Consider the following 17,673-nt stretch of genomic DNA (forward strand, 5'->3'; position numbering starts at 1 on the left):
AGTACCTATATAGTACCAGTACTCACATACGCCTCTGAGACATGGACACTGTCCAAATCTGACGAAGCCCTCTTAGCCGCGTTCGAGAGGAAGACGCTCAGAAGGATACTTGGCCCCGTGTGTGTGGAAGGACAATGGAGGAGCCGAAATAATGACGAGCTATACGAGACGTACGCCGACCTCACTGTCGTACAGCGTATTAAGCTCGCCAGGCTCCGGTGGGCTGGACATGTTGTACGCATGGAAACGGACGACCCAGCCCGTAAAGTCTTTTTAGGCCGTCCACAAGGACAGAGGAGACGTGGTAGGCCCAAATTGAGGTGGCAAGATGGCGTGGAGGCGTCCGCCATTAAGGCCGGATAACGGACTGGCAGACGAAGGCGCGAGACCGTGAGCGGTTTCGGACACTCCTGAGGCAGGCCAAGACCGCAAAGCGGTTGTAGCGCCGGATAAGTAAGTAAGTGTGTAACAATGTGATATTTTACATCAAAAATCCCTTTCGCTCAAAAGACGAAATCACAACAAATAAACGACAGAACCGGCACAACAGGATGAAAATTCAAAAAGAAACGAAAAAACGGTCACATTTATTTATGGCAATTGTTCATACAATCCTTCCCTGTTCACCTACCAGCTTACAAAATACACGCTATTTACAAAACGGACAAACAACAAACAACGCAAAGGCTAGGCTAGAGCATGGGGGATGGACTGTTATAATTCATTTTAGCACAAAAAGCATAAGAATTCGAACCGCTCTAAAACGCGATGAGATCAATTTCAGGATTTCGTATGGGCTATAATTTTATCTAAACATGGCTGACATTGGACGCCCAATACGTGTGTATGTGTGTGGGGTGGTTAAACGTTTTCGAGAATAACACGGGCGCATTGTGGCGTAAGTAGTAAGCAATACGCTTTGGCTAGAAACAGTTCACATCGGTAACAAAACACCTAAAATTACACGAGTGTACGAACAATGTGGCAAACTTTGGCATTCTTATGCGGGAATGAAAAAACGAAGAAACGAAAATTACAAAGTATTAGTTCAAGTTCCAATAGGTAATTGCTGTGCGGCCGTTTATCAGGGTGCTCTTCTAACAAACAAACGAACGCGTCTTCGGGCTAAACCAGGTCCAGCGTGAACGTGGACGTGTGGAAACGGGGAGAAACTTCTGGCATAGCGTAGCTTAAAAATCACCTCTAAATGTTGTGTGTCTGTGAGAGTGTTATGTGTTTTGGGTTTCGTGCACCTATCTCACCCTATTTCAAACGTAACCTTCCATGTGAGTGAGTTGTTTGCGATGCGCCTTACTGGCACGACGGTCGCCGTATCATTTGTACCGCTCGTTCGGATCGGTCTGATGTCTTTATTGGTGATTCGTTTTCATAATAATTTACATGCCTTTTCCCCGGGTGTGTTACCCGAAATGCAATATCGATCGCACACTTTTTTTTCTATAATTCAACCTGCTCCTGTCGTTCCAACGCTAGCAGCCGTCTGCTTCCCGCTGTCCCTTATTGCTTTGCTAATGTTTCTCCCCGAGCCCACCAGCACCGACTGCTCCGGCCACCCCCAGGCCGACTGCACCTGCGGCATGTTGCTGCTGTTGTTGCTGCTGTTGCTGCTGTTTGGGCGACTTCTTTGGCAGCAGCATGCGCAGCGGATCTTTGTGGTAGCGTGCAAACACTTCGCGCTTGAACACCTCGAAGTACTTGCGATTGACGTTGTTCTGACGCTCGCGCCACGCCGGACGGCTCTTCTTGTTCTGCAGCCCCCAGTGCACCGTGAACAGAGGCGTCAGCACCTGGAACTGATAGCCTGCCACAAACATTTCGTACACCTGCGAATCGAAAAACAAATAAAACCGGTTTGAAAGAAACGCAGATCGATGAGTGAGCGTGAACATGGTATCGTAATGACAAAAAAACATGGGGAAACTCTTCTTCACAAAGGGGAGCAAATAGAGGAAGCAATAAACAAAGAAGAAATATGCTGCCACGAAATTGTGATGAGTCGCACCCCGACACTCCGTAGTTAGTAATTTGGATGGCATTGATTGCTTTATTTGTGTGAAACAATTGCGTGTTGATTTGAGTCGGTCAATTGTGATGAAGTGTGTTTGGGCATAAATGGAGGCGAAGTTAGGATACATAGATTGCAAAACAACGTTAGAGACGTCCAAGTAAATTAAGAAGTGTTCCTTTAATTTCCTTAATATATGCAATGTACCGCGTCAAAATGCGCCTAAGTATAGAAAAAGTCATTACATAATACTTTGCATACATTTAGGCGTTGTTCCTTATAGAAAATGTAGCAGCTCTAGTCGAGTCAAAGCATTTACCGTGTAAAGCAAACTTACATAAATATCCTAATCAAAACCGTCTGTCATGAAATATGATCAAATATGTTTGAACGCCTTTAAAATATTATGCTTTGCTCCAATAAGGCACTTTTTATTAGACACAATGGCGTTAAATATCCCCAATCGTTACGCCCCTAACCCGGTCCAGATAAGTCAGCAACATGAAAATGTCATCCCAAAAGCCGATACTTGACGCGATAAATTACATCACTCATAGTCATATTTTTGGGTCAAATGCGTGTGTTTGGCCTGCTCGTTTTTGGTCACTATGTAAAGCACATAAAACAAAAAGTTCTAGTCAAACCTTGGTTAGTGCCCGTGTGCGTCGCTCAGCGTTCATTTACAGCCCGCAGTGTGTCCTGCTCGCAAAAGGGTCACGTTTCCGTCATCATCCGCCGAAAGCAAGCAAGCAACAAAAACCTCACACCACCCCGGGACTGTTTGTTTTGTTCGGACCCGGCTTTACATTCTTAGAAACAAAGAAGCATCAACTGTGCTGTTTTTTTGCCGTTTTGGCTTTCCCTACATCGTTACTAGCCCGATCGTAAAATCAAGAAGAGCCAAAACAAAACCTGAACCTGACCTGTGGACGACTTACGGGCAAGATAAACGGCTTCCGATTTGGTCGTGTATGCGTGCGAGCGTTTGCGCCGAAACCAAAATCAATAAGAATTTCGGCAAGGATGCAAAACGTCGCCCCGCCACACGTCTGCTGCGTTACACGGTACATCGAATCCGCTGCGGGTTTGGACCCATGAAAAAAACACACAAAAGGCTGGATGGAGAAATTGCTCCATCAAGCAAACGGCTGCCTTACGAGTGGTCTGCTTTTTTTCCTGTGGCTCGATTTTTTTCGTTTTTTGAGAACATATAAAGTGTGAAAATGCCCATAGACGGGGACGTTTTACGCTTAGCTCGTAATAAGAGCTGAGTGATACTGACTCTGACGCACTGTTTGCCTCTTCAATATCTTCACAGCTTCTACTTGGTGTCCTTTACCCATTCTTTACACTATTGTTGGTTGCGTTTTCTCGGTACAAAAACAATAATTCTTAACGTACGGGCACAAAACGACAACCAACGCCTCGAAAGGCCTGCAGTAATTCAAACGTTACTATCTACTGTTCGCGTATTTTTGGCGCTGCGTTATGAATTCCAAACCGTTGCCATCCCTATCCCTATCCCTTCACGCAAACAAGCAACGCCACTATCGTAATGTGACAGAAATTGAATCATATAATATTTATTGAGGCACAAAAGGAAACCTCACGTCTGGTAGGACAGGGCAAAACAGGCGTGCGGTTTGCAATGGAAAGGGTTTTTATTCTTGGGACAGATTTTTACGTCTACGTTGCTGCGTGCACGCCCGATGGTGTTGGCACTGCTCCCAGAAATAACGTACCACCAACACCACCACGCAATAAACCCGGCACTGAATAGAGCATTATAGACGCAACCAGATATTCGAAGCTTTTCGCTCAGCACACTTTCCATCTCATCACTTAACTTCGGTGAACTTCGGGATCTAACTTCTTGCTGCGTGCAGGTACGGAGAACGATGGGTCGTAAAGTACTCGGTTTTGTGAAATTTAAGAACGGAGCACGAAACGGAAGATGATGCGCTGCTGGGACACAAACATTGGGATACAGAAAGTGTCCGCTTTCGAGAAAGGCAAAATCGACTCCTACGAACAGGGGGTCGAAAGGCAATGTTTTAATATAGTTTTTATCAATTCCAAACACGCGCTAGTTAAATGTGTCACTCCATGCAAAAGGGGAATCACACAGCTCCGGTCCCTTCCAGACCATGTACGAATGTGCTGCACTGAGAAGAAACAGGACCACACAGACAGATCGGGAGGAAATGTCAACCACTGCTTTCCCGTTTACTTCCCGATCGGTTGCAGGCGGGTTTAAAGTAAGCCTCAACTGAAAAGAAGCTCCGCTCAAGGTAGTTACGATTTCTTTTCCCCGCCGTGCTGGGGCGTTGAAATTGGGAGACCTTTGAAATGGAATTCTCTTTCCCGTGCTCCTATTACAGGACTTAGTATTCGGCAGCCCACAAAAAAGGGTTTAAGAATGTTACCTCGTCACTAAACGAGATCATCAGTATTCAACGATCCGGGAATGTCCCAAGCATCCCGAGGAGCACTTTTTTTCTCTGCCTTTCGTTTATTGCAGCGCGTCCAGCAGGCCCAAAGAGGATCTAGCTGTATTTTGGGGAGGTGTGTTTTGCGGACGAAACGATGGCCTGAGACCACGTCGACGGTATTATTGGAAAATTATCGAACAACAAATGAGAAAAAAAGCACCCGCACACATTCTTTGGAGAAAGAGGCAGGAAATCGAAGGCGGCAAGTGTTTGGGATGGCGCTGTAGAAGAGGCCAGTACCGGTAAACGGTGAAATAATAATTGGATTTTTAAATTATTCATGTAAGCTGATTGGAAGGGGCGGGTAAAATCAAATAAACTTTGGTTGATCGAATTTAGTGCGTGGGACGGCCGGTGAGATGATAAGGGGCAAAATCAGGAAAATAACAGTCTGAATTGCACTAGCCGGCAGGTGGATTTCATATTGCTTAGTCTAAAATTAACGCAGTAGGCGTGTTTCGTAAACAAAATAATTGCAAACACAGACTGAGGAAGATCATACTAAGTTGCAGAAATACAGTATTGCTTATTTATCGGCTAAACCAAATGGCAAACCGATTTTTTTGTATGTTTTTAAAATGTTTTTAAAATAAACAATATTTGCCAAAAATAACTGTTTTATCAATTTGCTATAAAAAGGTCTGTCCATAAATGATGTAACGTTTACTGATGTAACGTAAATGATGTAACGTTTTAAAGGCTCTATTATTGTGAATGAAACAATCCCGAGCAAAGAAATTAATGATTATTTCTGTGTAGCTTCAACACAAAAAAATGTTTCTATTATTCATTTTTTTACTTTCTATCTGCTTTTAAATATGCTCTTGTATGTCTCACACACAATTTTGCTCTATTTCTTATGCTTTATTCACTTCAGGTTCCAATTAATTCAAAATTTGCTGAACTATTCCTATGTATGAACCATACGATAAGTTATTGAAATATCCTAAGGGATAAACCTAATTTCTTATCATATTTCATATCATGAATTCCCTTAAAATGATCAATGGAGTTCTTTTCGACCATAAAAAATGGAGTTTGAACTAATCAATTCAAACAATTCAACTATGATTAAAACATTGAATATTTTAATTTGTTTGTAATTAATCGTTACCATAACACTTAAATACTAAACTTAATACTTCCACAGTAGCTTCAATCACAGCTCAACACGATTGAACATGCCTTCGTGACACAATTGAAAGTAAAAATGAGATGTGCAAAGGAAAGTGTCGTTGAAAAATGTGCTCCTCCCCCTAGTATGGCGTTCATCTCCAGGATGCAAACCACAGTGCAATGCACTCGTCGCCCGTGTGACATTATGACAACTTCTAAACCGCAGACAGACGAAGCAAAAGCAGCGACGAAAAAGATGAGAAAAACACATTTGCATGGTAATGAAAATTATAAACTCACACTCGCCCCACAATCGCGCTCAGAACAGCGAAGGGTTTTATGGGAGCGGGGTATAAGTTGGAAAAGTTTTCCCTCCTTTTTCTCTTTCCATCTGCGGTTTCATATAAAGCTAAAAAAAGGACGCCATAAAATGCACAGCTCGTGTACACAGTGCGCTGCACTGTTTGTAATTAACAATAAGAAAAAAAAGAAACCGGCCCAAAATTGAGTGAAAATGAAATGAAAACAGTGCGCAATATGCACTTGTCCCACGGCACAGCGTCCCATAAACTGCACGCGCGCGCGTGTTTCGTCGGTCGGTCGGGAGTGCCTCCGTGCGATTGTCTGCGGCTGGCACCGAGTGCCTCCGTGTTGACTTACAGATTTAGGAACACTCGATGCTTAGTAGCGTAGCTGAAGAAAGGGCAGCCCTATTTTTTTCCTCGGTGCAATGAAATACGAACTTCAAAAACTCAAAAAGCTATTGCATCAGTCGCACTCTACAATGTAGAAAAAAAGAAAAAAGAAATCTCTCCAGAACACATGCACACATTGCACATGCACTGGTTGCATCCAGGCGTGAAACCAATTTCCATAGCCAATTTGCAATCGTCGAAAGAGGAGAGGCCCACTCACGGACTTGGTGCTACAGTAGAACAGAAAAAAGAACACTCACAAGTACAGCGATTTGTCTTGCTCAAGCACCGGCAGCAGCGGCCAGGCAAAACCATTATCGGAGCCACACTGTCGGCGATGTTTCGCTTGCAGGCCGGCCATACACGGCTAAACTATAAGCTAACGCTGGTGCTTTCTAGAGAAAATGAACCACCAAGCGGGCGATGCGTGCCGCGTCCCGTGGCTCCGTTCAGCATCAAAAGGAACTTTTAATTTGGAAGCAACGCGACGCACCGAGGACGGATTATCTTTCTGCAGCGACTTTTGCACAGGAGCAGCTGGAGAGGCTGCTTCTGGTACGTTTATGGCCCGCAACATTGAGCACTCTGCTTAAGTTGCCCAGTATTCGGCGGCTGCTGCTACGAAGCAATATGATTTATGGGATGGATGGAAATTTCTCATAGAATCAATGAACCGGTTGATGTTTGAAATGCGTTTGAAAAAGTGGGGTAAAGAAAAAAAACCACTGCAAAGCTGGTGTTCTTCTGAGTCTGAAGCGCTTCTGTCGCGGACAACAATTAATTTTGTGTGTTGCTTTCCGCGAGTGGGCAAGCATTTTTTGCGCTTTCTTTTCTCTATGGACACACAGACAAGCCTTAAAACTCCGATCCGATTATCCGGATATGAACAATGTGGCAGCAAGTGAACGTGTGTGTGTGTGCTTGCCAAGTTCGATTATGGTTGAAAAGAATGAGAAACTTTTAATGTTGCGCCTGGCTGGAAGTTTTGCTTTTCTATTCATAAATTTTCTACCGGTGCTTGCAGCCACCGGAACCTATTATTCATTCTTGAGAGTGTAAGACGGGCGTAAGGATATGATGGAAAGTTGTGTTTTGTATGAAATATATTTCTTGTGAGGTTTTATAACACATTAACTAACATGTATCTGTTTAAAAAAATGTAATATGAGGATTTCTGATACTTAAATTATGCGATATTGTTTATCCCAATTCTGCTTAAATTCAACGCTCGCTCGGTGTACAATTATTATTAATCTCAACATCCCAACGCTCCCAACTTACCTGGGTGTTGCGTGTGTATCCGTAGCCGAGGAACCGCTCGTCGTGCGGCGGTACCGTGTCGGGTGCAACATAAAACGGTTCATAAAGAAACTCAAAGTTCGTCACATTGTGCGACACCTTCGTTTCGTCGCTCTCGGACACGTCTGCCTGCCACCTGCGAAAAGAGCAAACCGGTGAACTGTTAGCGTTAAGGAGATAAAACATTGGCGTGGGAAGGGACGCTTCATCGCCTCATAAGATCCGGTTCATCGATCATTAACCGATTAAAACTTCCTAACCGCTCGTAAAAATCACGCAATTACTGCGAAGATACTGCTCGCAGCCACTCACTGCTATTAGCCAACCGACGCACAAGTGTTTTTCGTAACAAGGCCTTTTTTCGTTTTTGCTATACTGACATCTTCTACTTCAACTTACAACCCGAACAATCGAGGGCAGTTTCTTAAATGGGGAGGGATCGCAAAAGGTAGGTTGAAAATTATGCCATCGATGTTGTAAAAATCCCTTTTGTTCGAAACAGCTCGTTTCGGTGGGTATTAAAATCTGGGTTAAGAATATTTTCCCACCGAGTACCCACGGAGTAGAGCATCGTAGTACACTTTTCTCGCTCCATTACCCCGACGACTTATTGCCGTCGATGATGACGCGCCCTTCAATACTGACAATTTTCAACAACAACAACAACAGCACTGCAAAACAACCACAAAAAAATCTTAACCAGGAAACTGGTATCCAATATGGCCCTTCGCCCGGTTTGAGCACTCTTGGTTGGTTGGTGAGTCCCATGTGTCCCAGGGCCCGTTCGCATTACGGTACGCCACATGAAAATCAGAGCATCTCATCTTTTACGAGCTCTTAAATTAGAGAACTTATTTGAGGGGAGCAAAAAACGAAGACGCTCGAAGTGGTTACGCAGTTTTCCTTTTTTTTATTTTGTTTGGATCTGAGACAAGAGCGTCTTTCCTGCTATTTCCAAACATCGAAAGGAGAACGCGAATCGTAAAGCAAAGGAAAAGGGAGACAAATACAGCACACTGGCCAAGAATTCCTGCCACTTTGAACTGGCATAAATTATCGTAAAAAATCCTTACTTTGAACCGTAAACCATGCTAGCTCGTACTTACTTGGCACAACTTTGCCGCCAATTTTGATCGCCGCCAAACGGCCACGGACTGGCGTCCCTTTGAGCGATGAAGATATTTTATCTTGTCGCGCTTTGTTTCCCCTCCCTGCTAGCAGCTCGCGCCTTGCGATAACATCGTGCGGACGTTCAGCAGAAGGTTTCGTTTAACAGTTTAATTGTTTAATGGTGGACGTGGCGGCGCAGAAACTTTACGAAATCGAGCAGTCAAAAGTGAAATCAAAAAGTTTCGCAATAAAGGAAACCGTCCTTCGTGACGACTTCGTTTTGTATCATTGATTTTGATAGTGATAGTCTGATAAGATAGTTTATATGGCCGTTGAAAGAGCCTTTCCAAAGAGTGGTCCAGAGTTGCTATAAAAATGCCATAATGTGTGTTATTCTAGACGTACTTGTAATTTGAAAATATAAAATCAAACTAACAAAAATAGTTATTCAAAATCAACTGCTGATAAATCTAATATTAAATTCAAAATTTAAATTAAAAGTTGGGATCTTCTTCTTCTTTGGCACAACAATCGCTGTCGGTCAAGGCCTGCCTGTACCACTACTTGTGGGCTTGGCTTTCAGTGACTTTATTGATCCCCCCATAGTAGGATAGTCAGTCCTATGTTCTACGGGGACTCGGTCCATTTGGGACTTGAACCCATGGCGGGAATGTTGTTAAGTCGTACGAGTTGACGACTGTACTACGAGACCGGCTTCGCTGTAAAAGTTGGGATAGTTAAGGCAAAAAGAGCGGATTTAATAGGATAAAACACATTTACTAATTTCAGAAATGCCATGCTTTAAACATATTTTATAAGCAAACGTCAAATGATAAACCAGAGAAGTCAACAGTTATAAGCATTTGTTATTTAACCTTGTTTTATTATTAGTTTTGTCATATATGTTGATTATGATAGTCTAAAAGATCCAAAACATCTCGTGATGATTTTTCTTATCACAAAAACATCAGTGAGGATAGGCCAGAGTAACATATGATAATGTTTTCCCTATTACATCCGCTTGTTGACAATCACTGCCGGAATGTAATGGGCTCAGCAGACATTTATAGATTCCAACCGCGCACACACGTTCACACCATTCAATGTCATCCATCCAGAGACGCAAGTCAGGACAATCAATTACATCCCGGTACGCATCAAACCGGTCGGGACAACACTCACACGTAATGAGCAAAATTAAATCCTTTTCCTCCCTATCCATCGCTGGCTGATTGCATCTAACTCTCCTTCTGCCCCTTCTAGCTGTGCCACTTGTGCCGGGTTATCGGGAGTGATATATATACCGCACTCACACTTTTAGCACGATTACGGCGCACCATCAACGCTTGTTTTATTGCTACCGCTCCCACGGTGGAAAGCTTCCAATTTTATTACGCTCTCATCTAGCCGGACTGACCAAACCCCTGGCTCGACCGGACATTTGTGGACAGATCCGTCTCCGTACGAGAGATCCATCTTATCCTAACCACGTTTGGCACATTCCATTACCGATGGTGTTTCGCAACGGCGCCGTCTCACACCAGGGGCACATGCATCGTCACACACGCGAGGCTCTCCCCGGGTCCGGAATTAATGATTGCATCAGAAGCGATGATAAATAACGGCACAGAGCAAATGACCCTTGCAATAATAAATCTTCCCCGGGGCCGGGCTTCACGCACTGTCGATCGTGAAAATCGAACGTCGAAGTGATTGTAACATGAAACAAATGAATAAACAGTCATTTGCACCCGAGAAACGGGAAAGCGAAGTAAAGGCAATCACAATCTGGTCAACTCAAGGCTGGCAATGAAACTGGTGAGGATGGAAAGCGTTCATAAAATACGTCAGCCTTGTCATGAGAAAGTTGAATCAATTTACTTGCCGTACGTAGATTTTATGACCCACCAGCTTGTCCAAATGGTACTATATAAATTCAGAATCTAGTTAAGTTGGCAAGCTTTGTGGTTTAGTGGATTGAGCATCAGAAAAAAAGCAATCAATGCCATTATAGATTAATGATATGTAACACGATAGATAATACGGGATCATGCAGATGCAATCAAGTATACACTTGACACACAACATATTTCTTTAAATTTGTTAATGTGGATCAAGTTAGTCACGTACCAACAATGCAATGTAAATTACTCGTTCAAACAGAGTTGTATGCTTAAAGTACTCCAATTCCAGCGCATGTTTTTATGCATAACCCTCAATGGACTTAACTTTTGTAATTTACTGGTCCTGGAACTGGAGTGAATTTTTCAACTGATCATCCTACTGATCGCAACCCCATAATGATTATATAAATGACTTTTCACACACACCGGCCCTGGAAGTTATCCTATATTAATTTCAATCCTGGAGGTATTACTGAACCCAAACGAGTCTTGGATCAACTCCTTAATTCTTACAAACACTGAAAATGATTCTGGAATAATCCCGCGGTTGGAAATGAGTTTGAATTCATAACGGTACTGTAATTGAAGTCTCCCCTCTTGGCGCAAGAACTCATTTTGAACCTATCCCAGAGCATAAAATGATAACGAACCCATAACGGTATTGACTCTGATCCTAAATTCATGCCGGCCCTGAAATTTTGGTCCTGAGACTGATCACTAGCTCATATCGTTCAAGTAAATAATCCTTCAAAGCTCTTCCCGGTTCAACAACTGATCCAGAATCAATTTCGACCCTGGAATAGATCCTAAACCCATGCCAATCCTGAAACTGATCGCACCAGCCAGGGAAATGACGCTGAGCTCGTTTTGATTCTGGAATTGATCACGATTTCATAATTGTCTTGGGACTGATTAAGAAGTCAGACTGGTGCTGAAACCGATTGAGAACCCATACCGGTCTTTTAACTGATCCTGAGCTAATACTATTGTTGGAACTGATCATAAATCCACGTCAGTCTAGTTAATAATCTTCTACATTAAATAGAAACGCGTGGTCCGCGTTAACAGTATTCTTTTAGCTTATTACTATACTCCTCGTTAAATCCCCCCCCCACTCCACAATTAAAATTTAATTGTCATCAGGCGTGTCTAAAATAAGATTTAAACATATTTTGGATCAAAAATTTTGAACGAGGTCTACAAAATGTGTTCTTTCAATGATTGTAGGCCGCAGCAAATGTATGTTCAAAGCCAAATAGTCCGCGGTCCTTAAAAGTATGGATAGCACTGGACTAGATAGAATACAATAAAATAAACCCTAAACCCATGAATCCATCCCGATCATGGCATTAATAGTGAACCCAAATAGATCCTTAAACCTCATTGTTATCTTGAATCTTTTTTTTATGCTGATTGATGAACCGTATCTATGCCTCCACAATAATGGTATGAATCATGAACCTGTCCCGAATCAAACCCGAATACAGTAGCTACTTCGTTCCATTCACTAAATGATGCGTTGTTTAGGAAACCGTTAGGAAGTAAAAGAGTTAGGACTAGCATTTACAAAGCAACATAGAAGCATTCTCATCTGGTCGAAACTTACCGGGAAAAGTTGGTCGCAAACTGGTTGTAGATAAACACCTTGTGATGGAACGGTCGCGCCAGCCCCTTGTTCGCCAGCCGTATCAGATCAGTCTTGTTGCGCGGGAACCGCACCCGCTCGTCCAGCTCGTACGTCGGCACGACGAACGCGGTCAGGTGGTGCGGTTTCTGCTTCCGCAGAAACTTGTCCAGCTGCTCGGCGAAGCTGACGCTCGGCACAATGTCTACGTCGGTGAGAAACACGTACCCGCCCTGGCAACCCTTGCGCGCCACGTTGCGCAGATGGTTCTGCGGGTATGGGTTTTTGATGCGCCACTTGCTTGTGTCCGCCTTGCGCAGCTTCAGCAGATCGTTTAGTGTCGCCTCCGGTTTGGCACAGTCAAACTTGGTGAAATCGCTCACGTGCACGCTCTTGAGGTGCGTCGGTGCTCGCTCCCTTGGCAGCACCAGATGGAAGCTTACCCGTTCCCGGATCGGCCGGAAGCAGGCCCGCAGATAGGATAGGTAGATCTGCACCAGGTACAACTCATCGTTGCCCGCCGCGAAGATGGCGGTCGAGATGGGGCCGGACCAGTGATGGGCCACCTGCACGAGCGAGTAGATCTTTTCGAGCGAACTCTGCGTCGCCAGACAGACGCTGTACGTGTCGGACAGGTCGGGAAAGCGTTCGCCGACGACGGCGTAGTCGAAGATTTTGTACAGCCGGCGCGTATCCCACCGTCCCAGGCGCAGATCCAGCCCGGAAAATACGGCCTTATCCGTGCTGTTGGCCAGACTTTCGGCCAGCACGTACTCCAGACAGGTGGCTGGCGTTAGGATCGGGGCGCGCGGTACCATCGAGACGCCTTCCTCCACCTGGCTGCCGTACTGGTTGCAGTCGCCGCTGTGCAGCAGCCGCACGGTAAGGAACACATTGGACAGCGTTAGGGCTAGCACGCTTGCAATACTGAGGTTCCAGAGGCGGCATGTCTGTGAAGGAAAAATAAAAAAAAAGGTTGACACAAAAGAAAGACAGGTGTTGTGAGAAAGCTCCACCGGACGTGCCATCGTTAAGGGAAGTAAACAGTGGCCCGAAGTAAATTAAGTGATCGAAAAATAAAAATATTCGCCAACACGCGGGTCACGCTAGGAAGGTATTTGATTATTGTTTTATTTTGTTACCACTTCATCCTTCCGGCGTCCCAATCCAAACACTCCCTAATCTTATTTTCGATTATTTCCACCTTCCAAATAATCATCCATCGGAATGATTGCTTTTCGGGTAGCGCGAACCGCGCGGACAGCAACAAATTGAACTGGCGGGTCGGGCACGCCAGGACAACTGTTGCATAATTTATGTCCGCCTCGTCCTAAGATTTTTATCCATTCAACCCGCGGGAAACGGGATTTGTGCCGCCAAAGTAACGACTAATCAACATGCAAAGCAGCGTCCGCACAGCCCGCAAGCCTTCCTTCACAGTACACTTCCACGGAATGCGCAACTTTCGATGAAGAAAACTCTCCGCCAACCATAGAGAGGAAAGATGCTGCTTGCAAACAACAACAGTGAGCACACACTCACACAGAAAAAAAGACAGTGCAAAGCAGCTGGGTAGCAAAGTTTGCGCCAGGTGAGCAGAACCATGCCACGGCTGATCATCGCGGGATTATTCAAACACCCGGGCCTGTCGCATTTGCTGAATAATTCAGCGCCGACTTTTCAGCGATGGATGGAGGGACGCAGAGAGAGAAAGAAAGAGAGAGAGAGTTTCACTTTCCTCCCAATTCCATCGGCTTCTTTTTTCTTTCATCCTAACATGCCCTTTTGTTGTGAGGTCACACTTTATCTCTGTTGAACAAAAAAAGAAATTTACAAAACGGTACTCGCCCCCACCAATGTTCATGGCACGGTGAAAGAATTATGAAACGCGATTAGTCATTCCTGCATTATTTAATTTCGTGACAGAATGAAGACAAAGATGTTCCATGGCGGATGGGAAAGGGGGAATGGGTAGGGGTCGCGACCAGGTTTTCGTCGAATGCTCGTACATTTATCAATCAGGATTATCGGGCGGGTAATTCTCACTCGCGCATCGCTTTGAGGGTGGCACTCGACGCGATGGCTGCTGCTACTGCTCCGGTACGTGCGAGAAGCCTCATCAATCGGTACAGGTTGATTCATAAATCAGCGTCCCGGGTCCCCCTAGCCCTCGAAAGGCAGGGAAGATGTATTTTTGACTGTTAGTTGACGTCTTAACTGGGGCTGACGATACATCTCGGTTTATTAAAATGGAATCATCAAGATGTGGGTTCATTTTTAAGCAAGTTGAATACATCGTTATTAGAGCTTTATACTGCTCATGAAACAAGGTAGGAATAGTGAAACCAAAGTAGATTGGATTTTTTTTTAAAGTATATTGTCTTCTAGCCGGTTTCGTGGTGCAATGCAGTGCATGCAACTCGAACGACTTAACAGCATGCTCAAGTCAATGAAAAAAGTGGGATTTTTTTAAATTACTAATATAACTACTGGGTTTTGCGATGAAGCTCAAGACCGCGGGGCACTTTGATGAATCGTCATGAGTCAATTGTAAGACTGCGGAAAGATACGTGAAAACGTTGACGATACCGGGATCTGCGGATTTGTATCGTAAGACTGCGGCTTACTTCCGGGAACATTATCAGGGGTCCTTTCAGGGACATATGATCTGGCATGCAAGTTTCCTTGCACCCTTTATCACCAAAGGGAGCTGACATAATGAATTAGAGAATTTTAATCATCAGCTTGTGAGAATCAAGCTTTCTTCTATTGGTTGAATTCCTCATATGTAATTTAATTCCATACCAATGAAGCATCTCACATATTTTTCTTCTGTGGAACAATAACTGTTGCGGGTCAAGGTTTGCATGTACCACTTATGAGGGTTGGCTATCAGAGACTTATTGATTACCGGTAGCAGGATAAAAGTGAAGCGAGTTGATATCGGTACGGGACGATCAATCTGAAATATTGGAATTCAAAACTTATTCTCCTGGTCGAAAACAGTGAGAGATCTTTTTAAAATCCAATAAACTTCTGAAATTATTTTATGCTACAACATGTCACACTTCATCGAACATTCTAGCTGGAATCATAAAGCTCCAAAATGTTGCTAAAATAAATCGATGAGGGGTTTTATGATTCTAGCCAATTTTTATATGAAGTTTTCATGTCAACACTCTACACAAAATCACACTCCTAATGAGCCTCAGATTTTCAGGGTGAATTATTTCTTCTTGAAAACCAATATGCAAAGAAACAGCGATACGTGGCTGCCTTACCGGTTCGAGGCTCATGCATGTGTTTGGTTTGTTTTTGGCTAATGCATAAACATTGTGCCAAGAAAGGTTACTAATTGTTTTACTCGGTATTTCAAAATTTCTTCAAAGCACTAGACTATCCAGACAGAAAAAAGGAAACAAATCGATTTTAAAATGCTTTTTTTGCACTAATGGTGAAATCCAATATGACGGATATGTCATATGCATCAACCCGGATGACGAGTATTGTTCCACTGGCAGAATTTCTGCTTTCTTGATGGTTTTATAAAAGTGGTTAGTATAAGACAATATCAAATTTTTAATACTGTGCAGCAGCTTGTAAATTTTGAACAAACTTTATCATACAAACAAGCACTATTGGGTTATTCAATTTGAATAACCTGGTCACAATTGCTCACACAACAAAACATAAAACTCAAAATAAATCGATTCAGCAAGTGAATTACGTTGATACGTTACCACCGTAAACAAAGAAAAACTATCGTAATACTAGCGAATCTTACATTATAGGGTAATTATTAGGCGAGCCCAATAAAACCATGCTGAGCTGCATTTGAACATTGTTTAACTATAATTAAAAGTTTGACGACCAATTGAAATTCTGATGCTTTTCTGAACTTCGTTCAATCGCAACTAAACTTTTGATTTCCCCAATATCAACGTACGTTTATTTTACCCGGGTTTGTTTCTTCGATGAACATTTTGTTGCAATTAAATTGTTTGGAGCCTCATTTCAATTCAATAGTCAACTATTAGCTTTGAAACTATCGGGATAAACTGTTGGCAAATACATTCAAACTATTTTTGTAAATGAAGGCACAAATAAAAGTCTAAACTCCTTACAGCAAACGGATCAAGTTGCGACTGTTACTAGTTTAGTTACGATTGAACGAAGGTCAGAATGTTTACTCAAATTTTTACTTATAGTTGAACAAAGTTTAAAAGCAGCTTAACATTGTTTATTTCGGCACAAAAACGGTGTAATTGATGTTATTGGGTTAATTGTTAGATTATTAGTTATAGTTTTTACTTGTCTGGTTCTTGTTTTGATCTAAAGCTTGTTACAAATCACGAAGATTGTAAGTTCATTGATTGTCTGAAATACAATGAAGCTAGCCCCCCTTATAACGCCCTAGAAACTATGAAAAAAACTATTAAAATCCTCCCGTTTCCTATTTTAGCAACTTACCTGAAACATTGATTATGATTGGTGATCTACAACTAGCCGCACAACAGTAAACAAAACGATCATCACTCGATGTCGCACGGTCGGAATGCTGGTTTGTTTCGTTTGATCTTCTCGATGAAACAGACGTCCTTTGTCTTGCACGTGCTGTCGTATTTGCGTATCTCAGCGCACTTCCCTCGCTCATTAGCCCACCCCAAACTGCACTGTCTCACTTGAGGCACGAAACCGCACAACTTTTCGTACGAGCCAACAATCTCACACTGTGTATACACAGTACGAACGGCTACCAACGAAGGCCAACATACCGTTCGCACGCCAGCTGCAACTGCTTCTCAAACAATCTGCGGTCACATTAATGTTGCAGGACAATATTGCTTTTTCTTGATGGAATCATCTATTTTTGAAGCACGCCGTATTGCCGCTGCATGTAATCACAGCGGCGGCGACGTTCACCGTACGTCAACGATAAGAAAGGGAAAATCAATTTATCGATCGAGTTATGATGCACTCGCTGGGCAGATACCTTCTGGTGTTTGGTTGGACGTAGCACAGGCAGAGCCACACTGGCTGCGAAACACATACAAATCCGTGTCGGAGGAAGCGAATCAGAGATGCTTGAGGTCACTTCTAATGAGTTTGAAGGTCCGCTCAAAGGACCTTGGAGCTTGGAGCCAACACACTATCCAACTAATGCACTGTTGTGTTTACGATGTTGTACAACTCCTTACACACATTTTTTGGTAAATTTGTTTGTTAAAACGACCGCAAACAGCATAAATTGCACAGCTAAACAAGCTTCTTTATCACAAAACCTTGTTAGGTGTAGAAATGGTGACTGATTCCAAATAAACACACACAATTTTCCAATCTCACATTGAGCGTGCACGCCTTTATTTTTATTCCCGCGTTTTGACAGTTTTATGACAACATGTATGCG

At 43.3% G+C, this 17,673-nt stretch overlaps 1 protein-coding gene across 1 annotated transcript; it reads right to left on the reverse strand.

The window, feature by feature from the left end:
* Positions 1-552: 552 nt before the first annotated feature.
* On the reverse strand, positions 553-17,669 carry LOC120903330 (beta-1,4-glucuronyltransferase 1). Its single transcript, XM_040312701.1, has 5 exons — positions 17,260-17,669; positions 16,737-17,157; positions 12,249-13,216; positions 7,611-7,764; positions 553-1,844 (listed from the first exon to the last, which is right to left on the reverse strand). Exons 2-5 carry the CDS (start codon positions 16,743-16,745, stop codon positions 1,530-1,532), a joined length of 1,446 nt encoding a protein of 481 aa, XP_040168635.1. The 5' UTR covers positions 16,746-17,157; positions 17,260-17,669; the 3' UTR covers positions 553-1,529.
* Between the last annotated feature and the right edge of the window lie 4 nt (positions 17,670-17,673).

The sequence above is a fragment of the Anopheles arabiensis genome, chromosome 3 (assembly GCF_016920715.1).
Source record: "Anopheles arabiensis isolate DONGOLA chromosome 3, AaraD3, whole genome shotgun sequence".
NCBI classification, from domain to species: Eukaryota; Metazoa; Arthropoda; class Insecta; order Diptera; family Culicidae; genus Anopheles; species Anopheles arabiensis.

Bases quoted from the DNA above. Each gene is read 5' to 3' on its own strand.
- LOC120903330 (XM_040312701.1), bottom strand. The intron at 7,765-12,248 runs GTAAGTTTCGAC...CTCTTTTCGCAG, and splicing joins TTTGCGACCAACTTTTCCCG to GTGGCAGGCAGACGTGTCCG. The intron at 1,845-7,610 runs GTAAGTTGGGAG...TTCGATTCGCAG, and splicing joins GATACACACGCAACACCCAG to GTGTACGAAATGTTTGTGGC.